Source organism: Elephas maximus, chromosome 2 (genome assembly GCF_024166365.1).
Source record: "Elephas maximus indicus isolate mEleMax1 chromosome 2, mEleMax1 primary haplotype, whole genome shotgun sequence".
In the NCBI taxonomy this organism is placed as follows: domain Eukaryota; kingdom Metazoa; phylum Chordata; class Mammalia; order Proboscidea; family Elephantidae; genus Elephas; species Elephas maximus.
In genome coordinates, this window is record NC_064820.1 from 97,388,594 (window position 1) to 97,405,084 (window position 16,491).

At 37.6% G+C, this 16,491-nt stretch overlaps 1 protein-coding gene across 1 annotated transcript in view; it reads left to right on the forward strand.

The window, feature by feature from the left end:
* ADGRV1 (adhesion G protein-coupled receptor V1) overlaps positions 1-16,491 on the forward strand; it is a 677,468-nt gene that overhangs the window by 157,731 nt on the left and 503,246 nt on the right. Inside the window, exons 35-39 of the mRNA XM_049867518.1 lie at positions 6,717-6,847; positions 8,024-8,123; positions 8,772-8,951; positions 9,574-9,737; positions 15,787-15,880. Coding sequence (XP_049723475.1) covers positions 6,717-6,847; positions 8,024-8,123; positions 8,772-8,951; positions 9,574-9,737; positions 15,787-15,880 — 669 coding nt within the window. The remainder of the gene's footprint in view (positions 1-6,716; positions 6,848-8,023; positions 8,124-8,771; positions 8,952-9,573; positions 9,738-15,786; positions 15,881-16,491) is intronic.

Genomic DNA, 16,491 nt, shown 5'->3' on the forward strand with positions numbered 1-16,491 from the left:
CTCTGTTTAGAGTGATATTGGCTGTTGGCTTTGCATAGATGCCCTTTATTATGTTGAGGAATTTTCCTTCAATTCCTATTTTGGTAAGAGTTTTTATCATAAATGAGTGTTGAACTTTGTCAAATGCCTTTTCTGCATCTATTGATAAGATCATGTGGTTTTTATCTTTTGTTTTATTTATGTGATGGATTACATTAATAGTTTTTTTTGATATTAAACCAGCCTTGCATACCTGGTATAAATCCCACTTGATCAGGGTGAATTATTTTTTTGATGTGTTGTTGGATTCTATTGGCTAGAATTTTGTTGAGGATTTTTGCATCTATGTTCATGAGGGATATAGGTCTATAATTTTCTTTTTTTGTTATGTCTTTACCTGGGTTTGGTATCAGGGAGATGGTAGCTTCATAGAATGAGTTGGGTAGTATTCCATCTTTTTCTATGCTTTGAAATACCTTCAGTAGTAGTGATATTAACTCTTCTCTGAAGGTTTGGTAGAACTCTGCAGTGAAGCCATCCGGGCCAGGGCTTTTTTTTGTTGGAAGTTTTTTGATTACCGTTTCAATCTCTTTTTTTGTTATGGGTCTATTTAGTTGTTCTACTTCTGAATGTGTTAGTTTAGGTAGGTAGTGTTTTTCCAAGAATTTATCCATTTCTTCTAGGTTTTCAAATTTGTTAGAGTACAATTTTTCATAGTAATCTGAAATGATTCTTTTAATTTCATTTAGCTGTGTTGTGATGTAGTCCTTCTCGTTTCTTATTTGGGTTATTTGTTTCCTTTCCTGTTTTTCTTTAGTCAGTCTAGCTAATGGTTTATCAATTTTGTTAATTTTTTCAAAGAACCAGCTTTTGGCTTTGTTAATTCTTTCAATTGTTTTTCTGTTCTCTAATTCATTTAGTTCAGCTCTAATTTTTATTATTTGTTTTCTCCTGGTGCCTGATGGGTTCTTTTATTGCCCACTTTCTATTTGTTCAAGTTGTCGGGACAGTTCTCTGATTTTGGCTCTTTCTTCTTTTTGTATGTGTGCATTTATCGATATAAATTGGCCTCTGAGCACTGCTTTTGCTGTGTCCCAGAGGTTTTGATAGGAAGTATTTTCATTCTCGTTGCTTTGTAAGAATTTCCGTATTCCCTCCTTGATGTCTTCTATAACCCAGTCTTTTTTCAGGAGGGTATTGTTCATTTTCCAAGTATTTGATTTCTTTTCCCTAGTTTTTCTGTTATTGATCTCTAGTTTCATTGCCTTGTGGTCTGAGAAGATGCTTTGTAATATTTCGATGTTTTGGACTCTGCAAAGATTTGTTTTATGACCTAATATGTGGTCTATTCTAGAGAATGTTCCATGTGCACTAGAAAAAAAAGTATATTTTGCAGCAGTTGGGTGGAGAGTTCTGTCTAAGTCAATGAGGTCAAGTTGGTTGATTGTTGTAAGTAGGTCTTCCGTGTCTCTATTGAGCTTCTTACTGGATGTCCTGTCCTTCTCCGAAAGTGGTGTGTTGAAGTCTCCTACTATAAATGTGGAGGTGTCTATCTCACTTTTCAATTCTGTTAAAATTTGATTTATGTATCTTGCAGCCCTGTCATTGGGTGCATAAATATTTAATATGGTTATGTCTTCCTGATCAATTGTCCCTTTTATCATTATATAGTGTCCTTCTTTATCCTTTGTGGTGGATTTAAGTCTAAAGTCTATTTTGTCAGAAATTAATATTGCTACTCCTCTTCTTTTTTGCTTATTGTTTGCTTGATATATTTTTTTCCATCCTTTGAGTTTTAGTTTGTTTGTGTCTCTAAGTCTAAGGTGTGTCTCTTGTAGGCAGCATATAGATGGATCGTGTTTCTTTATCCAGTCTGTGAATCTCTGTCTTTTTATTGGTTTATTTAGTCCATTTACATTCAGCGTAATTATAGATAAATAAGTTTTTAGCGCTGTCATTTTGATGCCTTTTCATGTGTGTTGTTGGCCATTTCATTTTTCCACATAGTTTTTTGTGCTGAGACTTTTTTCTTAGTAGATTGTGAGATCCTCATTTTCATAATGTTTAGCTTTGTTAGTTGAGTCGTTACGTTTTTCTTGGCTTTTTTCTTGAGTTATGGAGTTGATATTCCTTTTTGTGGTTACCTTATTATTTACCCCTATTTTTCTAAGTAAAAACCTAACTTGTATCATTCTATATCGCCTTGTATCACTCTCCATCTGGCAGTTCAATGCCTCCTATATTTATTCCCTCTTTTTGATTATTGTGATCTTTTGTCTATTGATTTCCATGATTCCCTGTTATGTGTATTATTTTGTTTATTTTTTAGAATTAATCTTTGTTTGTTTTTGTGCTTTCCCTATTTGAGTTGATATCAGGACGTTCTGTTTTGTGACCTTGTATTGTGCTGGTACCTGATATTATTGGTCATCTGACCAAACAATCTTCTTTAGCATTTCTTGTAGCCTTGGTTTGGTTTTTGTGCTGGTACCTGATATTATTGGTCATCTGACCAAACAATCTTCTTTAGCATTTCTTGTAGCCTTGGTTTGGTTTTTGCAAATTCTCTAAACTTGTGTTTGTCTGTAAATATCTTAATTTCTCCTTCATATTTCAGAGAGAGTTTTGCTGGATATATGATCCTTGGTTGGCAGTTTTTCTCCTTCAGTGCTCTGTATACGTCGTCCCATTCCCTTCTTGCCTGCATGGTTTCTGCTGAGTAGTCTGAACTTATTCTTATTGATTCTCCCTTGAAGGAAACCTTTCTTTTCTCCCTGGCTGCTTTTAAAATTTTCTGTTTATCTTTGGTTTTGGCAAGTTTGATGATAATATGTCTTGGTGTTTTTCTTTTTGGATCAATCTTAAATGGGGTTCGATGAGCATCTTGGACAGATATACTTTCCTCTTTCATGATGTCAGGGAAGTTTTGTGTCAGGAGTTCTTCAACTATTTTCTCTGTCCCCCCTCCCTGTTCTGGGACTCCAATCACTGGCAAGTTATCCTTCTTGATAGAGTCCCACATGATTCTTAGGGTTTCTTCATTTTTTTAAATTCTTTTATCTGATTTTTTTTCAGCTATGTTGGTGTTGATTCCCTGGTCCTCCAGATGTCCCAGTCTACATTCTAATTGCTCGAGTCTGCTCCTCTGACTTCCTATTGCGTCGTCTAATTCTGTAATTTTATTGTTAATCTTTTGGATTTCTACATGCTGTCTCTCTATGGATTCTTGCAACTTATTAATTTTTCCACTATGTTGTTGAATAATCTTTTTGAGTTCTTCAACAGTTTTATCGGTGTGTTCCTTGGCTTTTTCTGCAGTTAGCCTAATTTCATTTGTGATGTCTTTAAGCATTCTGTAAATTAGTTTTTTATATTCTGTGTCTGATAATTCCAGGATTGTATCTTCATTTGGGAAAGATTTTGATTCTTTTGTTTGGGGGGTTGGAGAAGCTGTCATGGTCTGCTTCTTTATGTGGTTTGATATGGACTGCTGTCTCCGAGCCATCACTGGGAAACTAGTTTTTCCAGAAAATCCGCTAAAAAAAAATGCAGTCAGATCCCTGTCAGAGTTCTCCCTCTGGTTCAGGCTTTTCCGATGTTAATGGAGCCGCCTGGGGAGGGTGGGGGAGGGATCAGAGAGTAGGAGTGTAGCACCTCAGAATATAGCCAGAGTTGTTTGTCTTACTTGAAATGACTCTTATATCTGAGATTTGTGTGGGGCGCGTTGCCTATATGTACTGGGTGTGTGGAGATTGCCCCCTCTGGGGTCTGGCCCGCTCGCGTCACGGTCAGATCCTCCGCTGTCAGCCCCACCCCCAAGGTTAAGGCTCCCCTACTGGGACGGTGCACTCCCGTCTCCAAAATGTGTCGCTGCCTCCCGGGGGCTCCCCGTCCCTCCAGCCGCATCGCGCGCCGCTCCCGCGAACCGGGTGCGACTGCGCGTCCCGGCTGGGACGCTGGTCTCCCCGCTCCAAGACCAGCCACTGCCTCCCGGGACTTCTCCCTCCGGCGCGCCCCGCCGCTCGCGCGAACTGGGTGGGTGCCTCCCGCACGAACGACTGGACCCTCCCCCGGAGTCAATTCAGGGAAATGTAGGTGGTCCCCGCACTCACGCCCCGCCCGCGCCGCCAAAATCCTGGCAGGACGGCTCCCTGGCTGGGACCCTGCTCTCCCTGCTCCAAGACCAGTCACTTCCTCCCGGGGACTTCTCCCTCCGGTGCGCCGCGCTGCTCTCGCGAACTGGGTGGGCTCCTCCCGCACGAACGACTGGCCCCCCCCCGGGGTCAATTCTGGGAAATGTAGCTGGTCCCTGCACTTGCGCCCCACCCGCTTCCCGCCAAACTCCCGGTGGGACTGCTCCCCGGCTGGGACGCTGCTCTCCCCGCGCCAAGACCAGTCACTGCCTCCCGGGGACTTCTCTCACCGGCTGTGCCACCATGCCGCCCATGCCAACCGGCTGGGCTTGCTCCCGGGATGAGTTCAGGTGTTAGGGCTGGGCCCCTTGTCTGTGCTGTCTGCCCCCCTGGGCTCTGCCCCAACTCGGGCTCCAAAGGTCACCTGCCTGGTGCGCTGGCTCCTGGCTCTGAAAACAATCGCTGTCTCTCCGTATTTGTTCGTTCTCCGTCTCTAAATCTCTGTTTGTTGTTCAGAGTTCGTAGATTGTTATGTATGTGATCGATTCACTTGTTTTTCCGAGTCTTTGTTGCAAGAGGGATCCGCGGTAGTGTCCGCCTAGTCCGCCATCTTGGCCCCGCCTCCTGGGGTCAAATGAAAGAGCCCTTAGACCATCAAAAGCTATTTCCAACGTCCAGCTGGGAGATTTGAGCAGCGCGGGCGCAGGCTCGTCTGCGGTACGGCTGCCGGCGGGGGCCGAGTTTGCAGCAGCCGTAAAGCGGGAGGAGCGGCGCGAACCCTCGCCCCCGCGGCGGCCTGGGTGCCTCCGCTGCGAGCGTCAGCCGCTTGGCCGGGCTCTTATTGCATTTTTAACACTTGATCAAACTTCCATAGTTTTCTTTTTGATCTATTACCAGATTTTGTGATTTTCAGAAATTTGAAAACCATGATTCTATAAACATCAAGGCTCTCTATGTTTTTCAGTAATGAACCCTCATTGTTCAGTATAAACCTGCTCTATAGTAAATTCAGCGTGATGTCCAATATGGAGACTCCATGGTTTCATAGTAGTGCCTATATTTTGTTTATATGAGTTATACAGGTATAAAACATTTAAATGGTATGCTGACAATTATAACCAATTGTGCAGTCTTCCAGTTACGTTCAAAATTTTGGAAAACCTGGTTCCTAAGTAGCAGTCCTTATGTGTTTAAAGAACAAACAAACAAAAACCAAGAAACAGTCAACTAATGTGGTGGTCGACTAGTTTTTTCTTTGTATTGTAACATTTAAAAATGCATACATTGAATATTGAGGTGGTTGAGGCCACTTTATTTAAACATCTTTCTGATGCTTTTGTTTCTTTTATTTTCCACTCCCAAAATAGTACATTTCAACTAAAATTGTGTGTGCTTAAAGTGAATATGAAAAACTTATTTTGTGTGTTTTAGAAATAGAAATTAAGGTAATCTCTAATTTATTCATACTGTGTTAGAAATCTTTTTTTCTTTTAGAACTATTCATTTTTATCATCGACATTTAAAAATTGTGGTCGTTTTAAAAAAAATCTTTGATAAAGATGTTTGTATTTCATTGTTTTAGTTCCATTCTTCTTGTTTAAAAAGTGTTAGATAAAAGTGTTTAGAAACACAAAAGATACTTAAGTAAAAGCGATGTTTTTTAAAAGAATATTCATGGTTTCAACTATATATTTATGCTACAAAATTTGAATGAGGATGTGTACTTTTAAGCTTTTTCAAACATCATTCCATTTATCTTTTCATAATAACTGTTTTCATCACATAGTTCATAAGTATATTTTAACTTGTCTTCGTTATCACATAGGACTTGTAAATTAAGCATATTTTCAGCAAGCTACATGGATGGCCACTGATAGTACTCCCTAGGAGGTTACTTTCTACTTTTAGGAATTTAAAAGAAATGACTACCATGATTTTCTTTAATTTTGCCAAGTATTACATGAGGATAAAAGCCAGAAATGGGAAGTACCTAAAATACCTCAGTCATCCCGGAAGGATAACTGAAACTTTGGTCGTTATAGAGGTTGATATAGATTTGACACCTTTCCTTTATATTTCTTTTTATAAAACAAAATCATTGATGGTATATGTAAGTTACAATCTAAAGAAATGTGATTTTCAGGTATTTGCAAGCATTTTTATGCATGCATTATGTAAAATCACATTGCATATCAGTGTAAGGAATTTGTGTCCTTTTGAACAACGAAGGAAGACTTTACTTGTGTTAGTACTAGCTTTAACCATGAGGATTTTATTATTTTCTTTAACTTCAACAGAACATTCATGTTCTGGTGCATGTTTTGAAGTGTACATATGTTTGTGTTTTCCATTTTAGCATGTGCTTTTGTGATGCTACATACTGAACTTCCTGAAGTTCCACTAAATGGAAGCATTTAGAAGAGGGATCCCTGTGTTAATAAACAATAAGCATGTATAAAGCTTCTAGACAATTCAAACAAATTTTGTAATGTTCTTGGAAAAGGTGCTGTAATTATTGCATGCTTGGGATTTGGGTTATGTTTATTTCAAATCTTAAGTTCATTTTTCATTAAGCATTTGCCAACCTATACATTTCACTTGCAGGAGAAATTTTGAAGTTCTATGTGATGAGAACACCCCCTGGTCGAGGAAATGTCACTATTAACTGGAAAATTATTGGACAAAATCTAGACCTCAATTTTGCTAACTTTACTGGGCAACTCTTCTTTTCTGAGGTAATATCACAGGAAAAAAAGCTTTACCACAAATAGCTATAGAAAGTGTTACATTTTAAAGAAAAAAGGAAAAGTCCTATTATGTAATAAAAGATTAAAAGAGACTGATGAGAAGACTGATTGGTTGCTTAGAGACCTAAAGGAAGAACATTACTCATAAAGATCTTCTAAGTCTTAAGGAAAGGGTTTGTTCTTCTGTACGTGCTTTGGTAGATCTATTTGAAGGAAACAGGTAATGTCAGCTCTGTACAGGGAAACATTTGAGAACTGGAACTCAAAGGGACTGCTTTGTTTTTCCAGGTCTCACAAGTTTTCCACCTTTGACAAGGTGCAAGTCTTAACACTTTTCTATCATTCTGTATTAATGGAAAATGTTTGAGTTTTCCTTCTCGGACAGGTTTTCTCCTTACACAGTTTCCGGTTTTCACAGGCTTTACTGTATTTGAGCCAAGTTATCTTGGCTACTCTTCTGGCCTCCCACAGTTGGTGTCGACTATGTCATTCTGAAGATGATGGACAGTGCCTCTTACTCCTCATTGTCTTGGAACTTTAAACACATGACAGCAGTAAATAGAGCTCTAAAAGAAAATGTCATTTTAAGTCCTGTTTGCATTATATTTTTAAGGTTCTGTTTATGGACTCTTTCTGATAGTTTTAAAGAAAACGATTGGAAGGAAATAACTGGAAAAGCATTTCTTGGCTATAAATCAGCGTTGACTTTATCAACTTCCTTTCTTCTCTACACTCATTTGGAATGAATTCTTCTTTGATAGTGTGTTTTAATTCAAGCCCCTAATACCTTGAGTATTACATAGGACTTCTAGTAACTGGCCTCTGCTATACTGGCTTTCTTTTTCCTGCTCCAGCTAGAAAAGTGTCTTAGAAATCTCCCCAACTAATTGCCTCGTCTGAATTTTTCAGTAGTTACATTGTTCCTTGGATAAAATCTGCATTCGTTGACTCAGCATTCAAGACCTTCTACCGTTAGCGACTATGTACTGTAAGCCTGGTTTCCCATGAATCAATGGTTTCTATTTTAGTTATTTTTTTAAGCCACGGAACTCTTAATTTAAATGAAAATATGTTTGGATACTCAGTTTGTAAGGGCAATGTAAGCAGCAGATAGTTTGTGTTCAGTAATAATAGAGGGGATGGACTTCTTTCTGTTTGACACAGGGGTCGTTGAATCAAACAATATTTGTGCATTTGCTGGATGACAATGTTCCTGAGGAGAAAGAAGTATACCAAGTAATTCTGTATGACGTCAGGACACAAGGTAATTTACAATGCAGTTTAAAATTTTTTTCTAATATAATATTCCTTTCTGAAAAAAAGAAGAAATAATTCTTGCTATCTGTATTTAACATATAGATGCAATGAGAAAAAATGTTACTTTAAATATTGCCTGTCATTATGTTAAAAATCACCTTATTTAAAAAAAGATGCTTATATTTATGGGCTCAGGAATAAACCCTATAAAAGTATTGGCAAATATTTACCTGTAGAATAAAATACCTTTCCAAAAGTGGGATTTTTCCCCAAATTAATTCTATGCTATCAGACACATTATATTATACATATTATATAATATACTTGGAGCAATTATCTGGGTAATTCAAATGTAATGATTTTTAGTGCAAATTATCTGGGTACTTTCCTCAATGTCTGTGGTTCAGACATGACCAATATGGCAAATAACGACAATAGTAAGTGAAATGAGAAAGCTATTGATTTTCTGTCTATAAAAAGGAAAATAAAATCTAGACTGTTGATCAACTTGAAGATTTCTGTTAAAGAAGTGAACAAAGTAAAGTACTTTCTGGTTACTGTAATATGTTTCAGACAGGGCATTTATATTTCAAGGACTTAGAAGTTAATGCCATATCACTGTCAGATTTCCTGACCAGGTTCCTGACATTTTTAGGGGTTCCGCCAGCAGGCATGGCTTTGCTTGATGCTCAAGGATATGCAGCTGTGCTCACAGTGGAAGCCAGCGATGAACCACACGGAGTTTTAAATTTTGCTCTTTCATCAAGGTTCATATTAGTAGAAGAGGCTAACGTAACCATTCAGCTTTTCATCAACAGAGAATTTGGATCTTTAGGTTTGTGTTACTCTAGATTTACTGGGGTTTCTAGGCAGGGGCTTTTGTAGTGTTTTATGTGTGAGGATGAAAGCCATTGCTGAAATTAATCAGACAGGAAAAAAATGAATATTAATTGGGGGCAGGACTTCATTATTGTACAGATTAAGGGAATTATCTCTTGTTACAATAAGTATAGCTATGTATAATAATCATAAAATCTCAGCCCTGTATGACTGTCTGTGGTCCATTCCTATAGGCTGGGCTTGGCTAGGGGATTGCTCTCCTCCATGTGTCTCTCATTCTTCTCCTGGGACCAGCAGAGACACAAGAGAGCAAGCAAAAACCTGCAAAGCCTTCTTGGATTTAGGCATGGACCTAGCATATCGTCACTTTTACCTTGTACTATTGGCTAAAACAAGCCACAGGGCCACCCACACTCAGAGTTTAAAGGTATTCTTTGTCCACAGTAGGAGATCACTGAGCTGTTACTTGGCAAAGGCTATGGATGTAGGAAGGGGTGAGCAATTGGGCCAATGATACATTCCACGTTAGGTGCTTTTAGGAAAGCCAAAAAGTGCAGGGTGTGATATTATTTTAAAAGTTTACATAGTTACATCTTTTTTCCTACCAATTCAATTAGGAGTTATCAATGTCACATATACCACAGTTCCTGGAATACTGAGTCTGAAAAACCAAACAGAAGGAAACCTAGCAGAGCCAGAAGTGGATTTTGTACCAATAGTTGGCTTTCTGATTTTAGAAGAAGGGGAAACATCAGCAGCCATCAACATTACTATACTTGAGGTAAAAATCTTAGGTTATTACCGTATTAAACCTGAAGTAACCACATAGAAATTAGAAATTGATAGAATATTCTATCTGTAACATATTATAAGCAGCAACATTTAACAAGAGACATTCGATAACCTCTACATTTTAAGACATTAGATTTCATATAGACTACACTTGTCTGGTATATATGTATATTTTTATATTACTTTGCTTTCAGTATAAGATTTACATATACTATACAACTGTTATGTTTAGCAACTTCGAGAATTCATTTTTGATTGGCTCCCCTGCTAATGACTTTAAATCAGCTTATTTATTTTACAATTTTTTTTTTCTTTAAACCTCACTGGGCGGTTCAGTTCTTAGGTGTTTAGATAAGGTGGTGTGCTGTTATGTATTTTATTACAGAAAAATCTTGCGATAAAGAGAATTTCCTTAGGGCAGTCCTGTTTTAGAGCACATAGGCCAAGAGATTTCAAAGAAGCGTTTTGATTACTCCAAAGGATTTATTGGACCAGCAAATCTCTGTTGGTAGGATTGGTTAAATTAGAGAGAGTGAGGAACTCACTAGAGGTATAAATGTGATTACCATCAAACTTAATCATTAGTGACTGGAATTGCTATTTTAAATGAGTTTTCATATTGTGATGTCTTTGGAAGTTAGTGTTTCAGCTACCCAAATACATTTCTAAGAAGTTTATAAAAACAGTGCATGTGGAGGGGGTAGGAGGTGATATGGGAGGGGGGGAGTTGAGAAAGAGAAAATGAATATTACCTTAGAAAAATATTTTTTGATTACTACTTATTTTGGGGTTCAATTTTCGAGGCTTTTTACTTTTACAAAATTTTGAGTCATTTAACGCTATCTGCCATCCGAAGTGAGTAACTCTTATTTTATCCATCACCATGGCTGCTGTTGTTGTGTGCTGCTGAGTTGATTTCAACTCACAGCGATCCTTTAGTGACCCTATAAGACAGAATAGAACTGCTCCATAGAGTTTTCTATGCTATAAATCTTTACAGGAGCAGATCGCTAGGTCTTTTCTCCCACCAAGCCACTTGATGGGTTCGAACCACCAACTTTTGGTTAGCAGCCCAGCGCCTAACCATTGCACCACCAGAGCTCCTTGATTATTACCATGGTACTGTATATAATACAATATTATGAGAACGCTAAAGCCATAAGATAAAAGGTAATATTATTTCAGTATGTAGTATACAAAGCAAGATTTGGTAAAATGTTAAGGTAGGTCATGTCTCAAATATATAATGCATTAGTATAACTGAATAGAAGTAAAAAGATTATTTGTTAGAAATATTAGTTTTTAAAGCAAATGATATATAGCCACTCTTCTGTTCATAGGGTCTGGTTTTATGAACATGGAGGATCCAGCTCTACTTTTCTTTCTCCCTTCCTCATTGCAGCCTTTCTGCTTCCTGAGTAGCACTAGATTAAGAGGTTGTAGGCCTGTACATCCAGGAAATAAGCTACACTAGGGGTAGCTTGGACCTAGCATATTTTGGGGAAGGAGCTAGTGCATGTAGGGAAGGACAGGGGAGGTGCGTGGAGTTCCTTTTACCTCACTGACTCTGTAACACATTTTGGTCTATACATTACGTATATTACACCAGAGTCTGTGATGTTCATTATTTTTTTCCCACATGGAAACGTATCTCCATTAAATATAAAGTGAAGAGGGAAGTATATGTTGGCTTGTACATATTGGTATTATATACATAAAATCAAAAACCAAAAGTCATTGCCGCTGAGTTGATTCTGACTCATGGTGACCCTATTTGTTACGAGAACTACTCCATAGGGTGTTCTTAGCATATGTATATGTTGGATTCCTATATAAATATTGGTGGCTAGCTGGTCACTCCTGACATCGGTTTTTCTAGTCCTTATGTTTTAAGCACCTGCCTTATTATCATGGCTATTATTTGGATTTGTGACTAATAAGAATAGCTACCATATTTAAGTACCTTATCTAGGCCAGGGACTCCACAGGCATTATTTTAACTATTATTACAATCTCATAAAATAGCTATTATATCCCCCATTTAAAGACATTAGAATTGAGGTACTGAAAGTTAAAATCACCTAAAACTACAGAATTTTATACTAAATCTCCTTGACTGTGATGCTTTCCTAGTTACATAGTTGCTGCTGTAACAAACAAAAAAATATAACAATTAGATAGCTTTGAAGAAAAGCTACACACCTTTCAGTTTGTTGTACTGTGGTGGCTTGCTGTTTTGCTGTGATACGGAAAGCTTTGCCACTGGTATTTCAAATACCAGCAAGGTCATCATCCGTGGTGGACAGGTTTCAGCAGAGCTTCCAGACTAAGATGGACTAGGAAAAAGGACCTGGCAGTCTACTTCTGAAAAAACTGTCCCGTGAAAATCTTAGCAGTGGAACATTGTCTGATACGGTGTCGGGAGATGAGCCTCTCAGGTTGGAAGCACTTAAAATATGACAGAGGAAGAGCAGCCTCCTGAAAGTGAGTTGACCTTAATGATATGGATGAAGTCAAGCTTTTGGGACCTTCATTTGCTGATATGGCACAATTCAAAGCGAGAAGAAACAGTTGTGAACATCCATTAATAATAGGAACGTGGAATGTGTGAAGTATCAATTTAGGAAGATTGGAAGTTGTCAAAAATAAAGTGTAATGTATAAAAATTGATATCCTGGGCATTAGTGAGCTGAAATGAACTGGTATTGGCTATTTTGAATCAGACGGTCATATGGCCTACTATACTAGGAATGACAAATCAAAGAGGAATGGCATTGCGTTCATCATCAAAAAGAACATTTCCAAGATCTATCCTGAAGTACAACGCTGTCAGTGATTGATAATAGCCATATTCATACAAAGAAGAGCAGTTAATACCACTTTTACTCAGATTAATGCACCAAAAACTAATGCCAAAGGTGAGGAAATTGAAGATTTTACCAGCTTCTGCAGTCTGAAATTGATTAAACATGCAATCAGGATGCATTGATAATTATTGGTGATTAGAATGTGAAAGTTGGAAATGAAGAAAAAGGGTTGGTAGTTGGAAAATATGACCTTGGAGATAAAAACAATGCCAGAGATAGCATGATAGAATTTTGCAAGACCAATGATTTCATTGCAAATACCTTTTATCAACAACAAAAACAGCAGCTGTACACGTGGACCTCACCAGATGAAAATACAGACATCAAATTGACTACATCTGGGGAAAGAAACGATGGAAAAGCTTGATATCAGCCAGAACAAGGCCAGGGGCCAGCTGTTGAACAGACCATCAGTTGCTCCTATTCAAGCTCAAGTTGAAGCTGAAGAAAATTAAAACAAGTCCACAAGAGCCAAAATACAACCTTGTGTATATCCCACCTGAATTTGGAGACATTGCAAGAATAAATTTGATGCATTGAATGCTAATGACCCAAGATCAAATGAGTTGTGGGGCTACATCAGGAATATCATACATGAGGAAAGCAAAAGGTGGTTAAGAAGACAGGAAAGAAAGAAAAGCCCAAAAAGGATGTCAGACGAGACTCCAAAATTTGCTCTTAAAGGTAGAGTAGCTAAAGTGAATGTAAGCAATGATGAAGTAAAAGAAGATTTCAAAGGGCAGCTCAAGAAGACAAAGTAAAATTTTATAACAAAATGTGCAGAGACCTGAAGTCAGAAAACCAATAGCTAAGAATGTGCTCGCATTTCTCAAGTTGAAAGAATGGAAGAAAAAAATCAAGGCTCAAGTTGCAATTTTTAAGGATTCTTTGGACAAAATATTGAATGACACAGGAAACATCAAAAGCAGATGGAAGGAATACACAGGGTCACTGTACGAAAAAGAACTGGTCAATGCTCAGCCATTTCCGGAGGTAGCATGTTATGACGAACCCATGGTATTGAAGAAAGAAGTCCAAGCTAACTGGAAGAGATCCATATTTGTGCCCATTCTGAAGAAAGATGATCCAGCAGAATGCAGAAATTATCAAACAACATCATTAATATCACACACAAGTAAAATTTTGCTTAAGATCATTCAAAAGCAGTTGCAGCAGTGCATTGACAGGGAACTGCCAGAAATTCAAACTGGGTTTAGAAGAGGATGTGGAATGAGGGATATCATTACTGATGTCAGATGGATCTTGACTGAAAGCAAAGAATACCAAAAATATGTTTACCTTTGTTTTATTAACTATGCAAAGGCATTCAACTATGTGGATTCTAACAAGTTATGGATAACATTGCAAAGAATGGGAATTCCAGAACACTTATTTGTGTTTATTTGGAACCTGTACACAGACCAAGAGGCAGTCGTTTGAACAGAGCAAGGGAATACTGCATGTTTTAAAATCAAGAAAGGTGTGTGTCAGGGGGGCATCCTTTCACCATACTTATTCAATCTGTATGCTGAGCAAATAATCTGAGAAGCTGGACTATATGAAGAAGAATGTGGCATCAGGATTGGTGGAAGACTTGTTAATAACCTGCAATACGCAGATGACACAACCTTGCTTGCTGAATGTGAAGAGAACTTGAAGCACTTACTGATGAAGATCAAAGACCACAGCCTTCAGTATGGATTACACCTCAACATAAAACAAAAATCCTCACAATTGGACCAATAAACAATATCATGATAAATGGAGAAAAGATTGATGTTATCAAGGATTTCAATTTACTTGGATCCACAATCCAAGCCCATGAAAGCAGCAGTCAAGAAATCAAACGATGTATTGCATCAGGCAAATCTGCTGCAAAAGACCTCTTTAAAGTGTTGAAAAGCAATGACATCAGTTTGAGGACTAAGATGTGCCTGACCCAAGCCATGATATTTTCAGTCACCTCATATGCATGTGAAAGCTGGACAATGAATAAGGAAGACTGAAGGACAATTGATGCCTTGGAATTATGATGTTGGCAAACAATGTTGAATATTCCACGGATTGCCAGAAGAACGAACAAATCTGTCTTGGATGAAATACAGCTGGAGTGCTGCTTGGAAGCCAGGATGGTGAAACTTCTTCCCATGTACTTTTGAACATGTTATCAGGAGACACTAGTCCTTGGAGAAGGACATCATGCTTGGTAAGGTAGAGGGTCAGCAAAAAAGAAGAAGACCCTTGACGAAAGGGATTGACACAGTGACTGCAACAATGTGCTCAAACCTAACGACAATTATGAGAATGACGCAAGACCGGGCAGTATTTCATTCTCTTGTACCTAGGATTGCTATGAGTTGGAACTGACTTGAGGACACTTAACAACAACAACAAAGAAAAGAAATTTATTTTCTCAAAATTCAGGAGGCTAGAAGTTTAAATTCAGGGCCTGGCTCTAGGGGAGGTCCCTCTGTGTCTCTTTCAGCTTCCAGTGGCTGCAGCAATCCTTGTTATCCCTGGGCTTGTAGATCCAAGTGCTGTGTGTATCTGTCTTCATATGGTGTCTTTCTGCTGTGTGTGTGTCTTTTCTGCTGTGTGGGTCTCTGTGTCTTTTCTGTTTTTTATATAACTCAAAAGTGATTAGATTTGAGATGCACCCTACGCTGGTATGATACTATTAACGATTATAAAAGGAAACCCCCTCTTTTCAAACATGGTTATATTTATAGGTAAAGGGGTTAGAATTTTAACACATATATTTGGGGGACACAATTCAATCCATACCAAAAACCTGTACCTTTTTCATGATATTATTTTATTCCTCATTCTAAACATTGGATATTTAAGATAAGTTACTTTTAAATCTTGTTCATGTTATATTTCGAATATATTATATATTTATATGATTGTTTTACATATCATATTAGTCTAGGTAAAAAATTATAGATAAGCAGTTTCATATGGTTCAACCTAATTGCGTATCACAGCAGCTAGGCATCAGTTGAATATTTTTATCCTTATTTTTTAAAACGAATTTAAATATGTTCTACTGTAATTTTACATTTTTATATTTTCTGGGGACCATTTAAGATAATTTAAAAACAGCTTATGAAAGAGGTAATTACTTTGAGAGCATAATGATATGTATTGTAATGGGTGTATTTTTTGCAGGATGATGCACCAGAGCTAGAAGAATATTTCCTGGTGAATTTAACTTGTGTTGAACTTATCATGGCTCCTTTAACTTCATTTCCTCCCAGACTAGGTATGATTTTTGTTTTGTTTTGTTTTTCTCTTCCTTTTTATTCACTAACTTTAAATGAAATAAAGGTACTTCATTTTTTAATCAGGGGTAATCGTTATGGCATTTGTTAATCTCGGCTATGTGTGAAAATGTTAGTCTTTTAGATTTATTTTAAGTTAGCGACTATCATGTATTTTAATTTTGCTTATTGGACAGTGTAAGGACATTGAACAGTTAGTATGAGATGCCCTTTAAATTTTACAACTAGTTTATAACCAAATCTGTAATCCTCAGATGAGATTAGTTCTTTACATCATTGAGCCTACTGAAGGCATGTCCCTTTCATTTCTCTTTAAATTTTCGTTAGCTATTTTCTAACTCTCAGGTGGTTGTATTTTCTTTTAAGTTAATAAGGACTTTTCTTTGTTGTGTTCTCTGCTGTTTTTTTGACCTTTTTATCTTTTCTTTTCATGCTTTTAGAAAAGACTCAGTTAATTCATTACAGACTTAAAGGTAAAATTTGAACCTTGGTACGAATTTGTGCAGGTTTCTTTAAAAAGATGTATTCTTGTTTTTAAATTACAGGCTCCTGTTTGCAGTTTGGAAATTTACTGTTGGGAAATTTTGTCTGA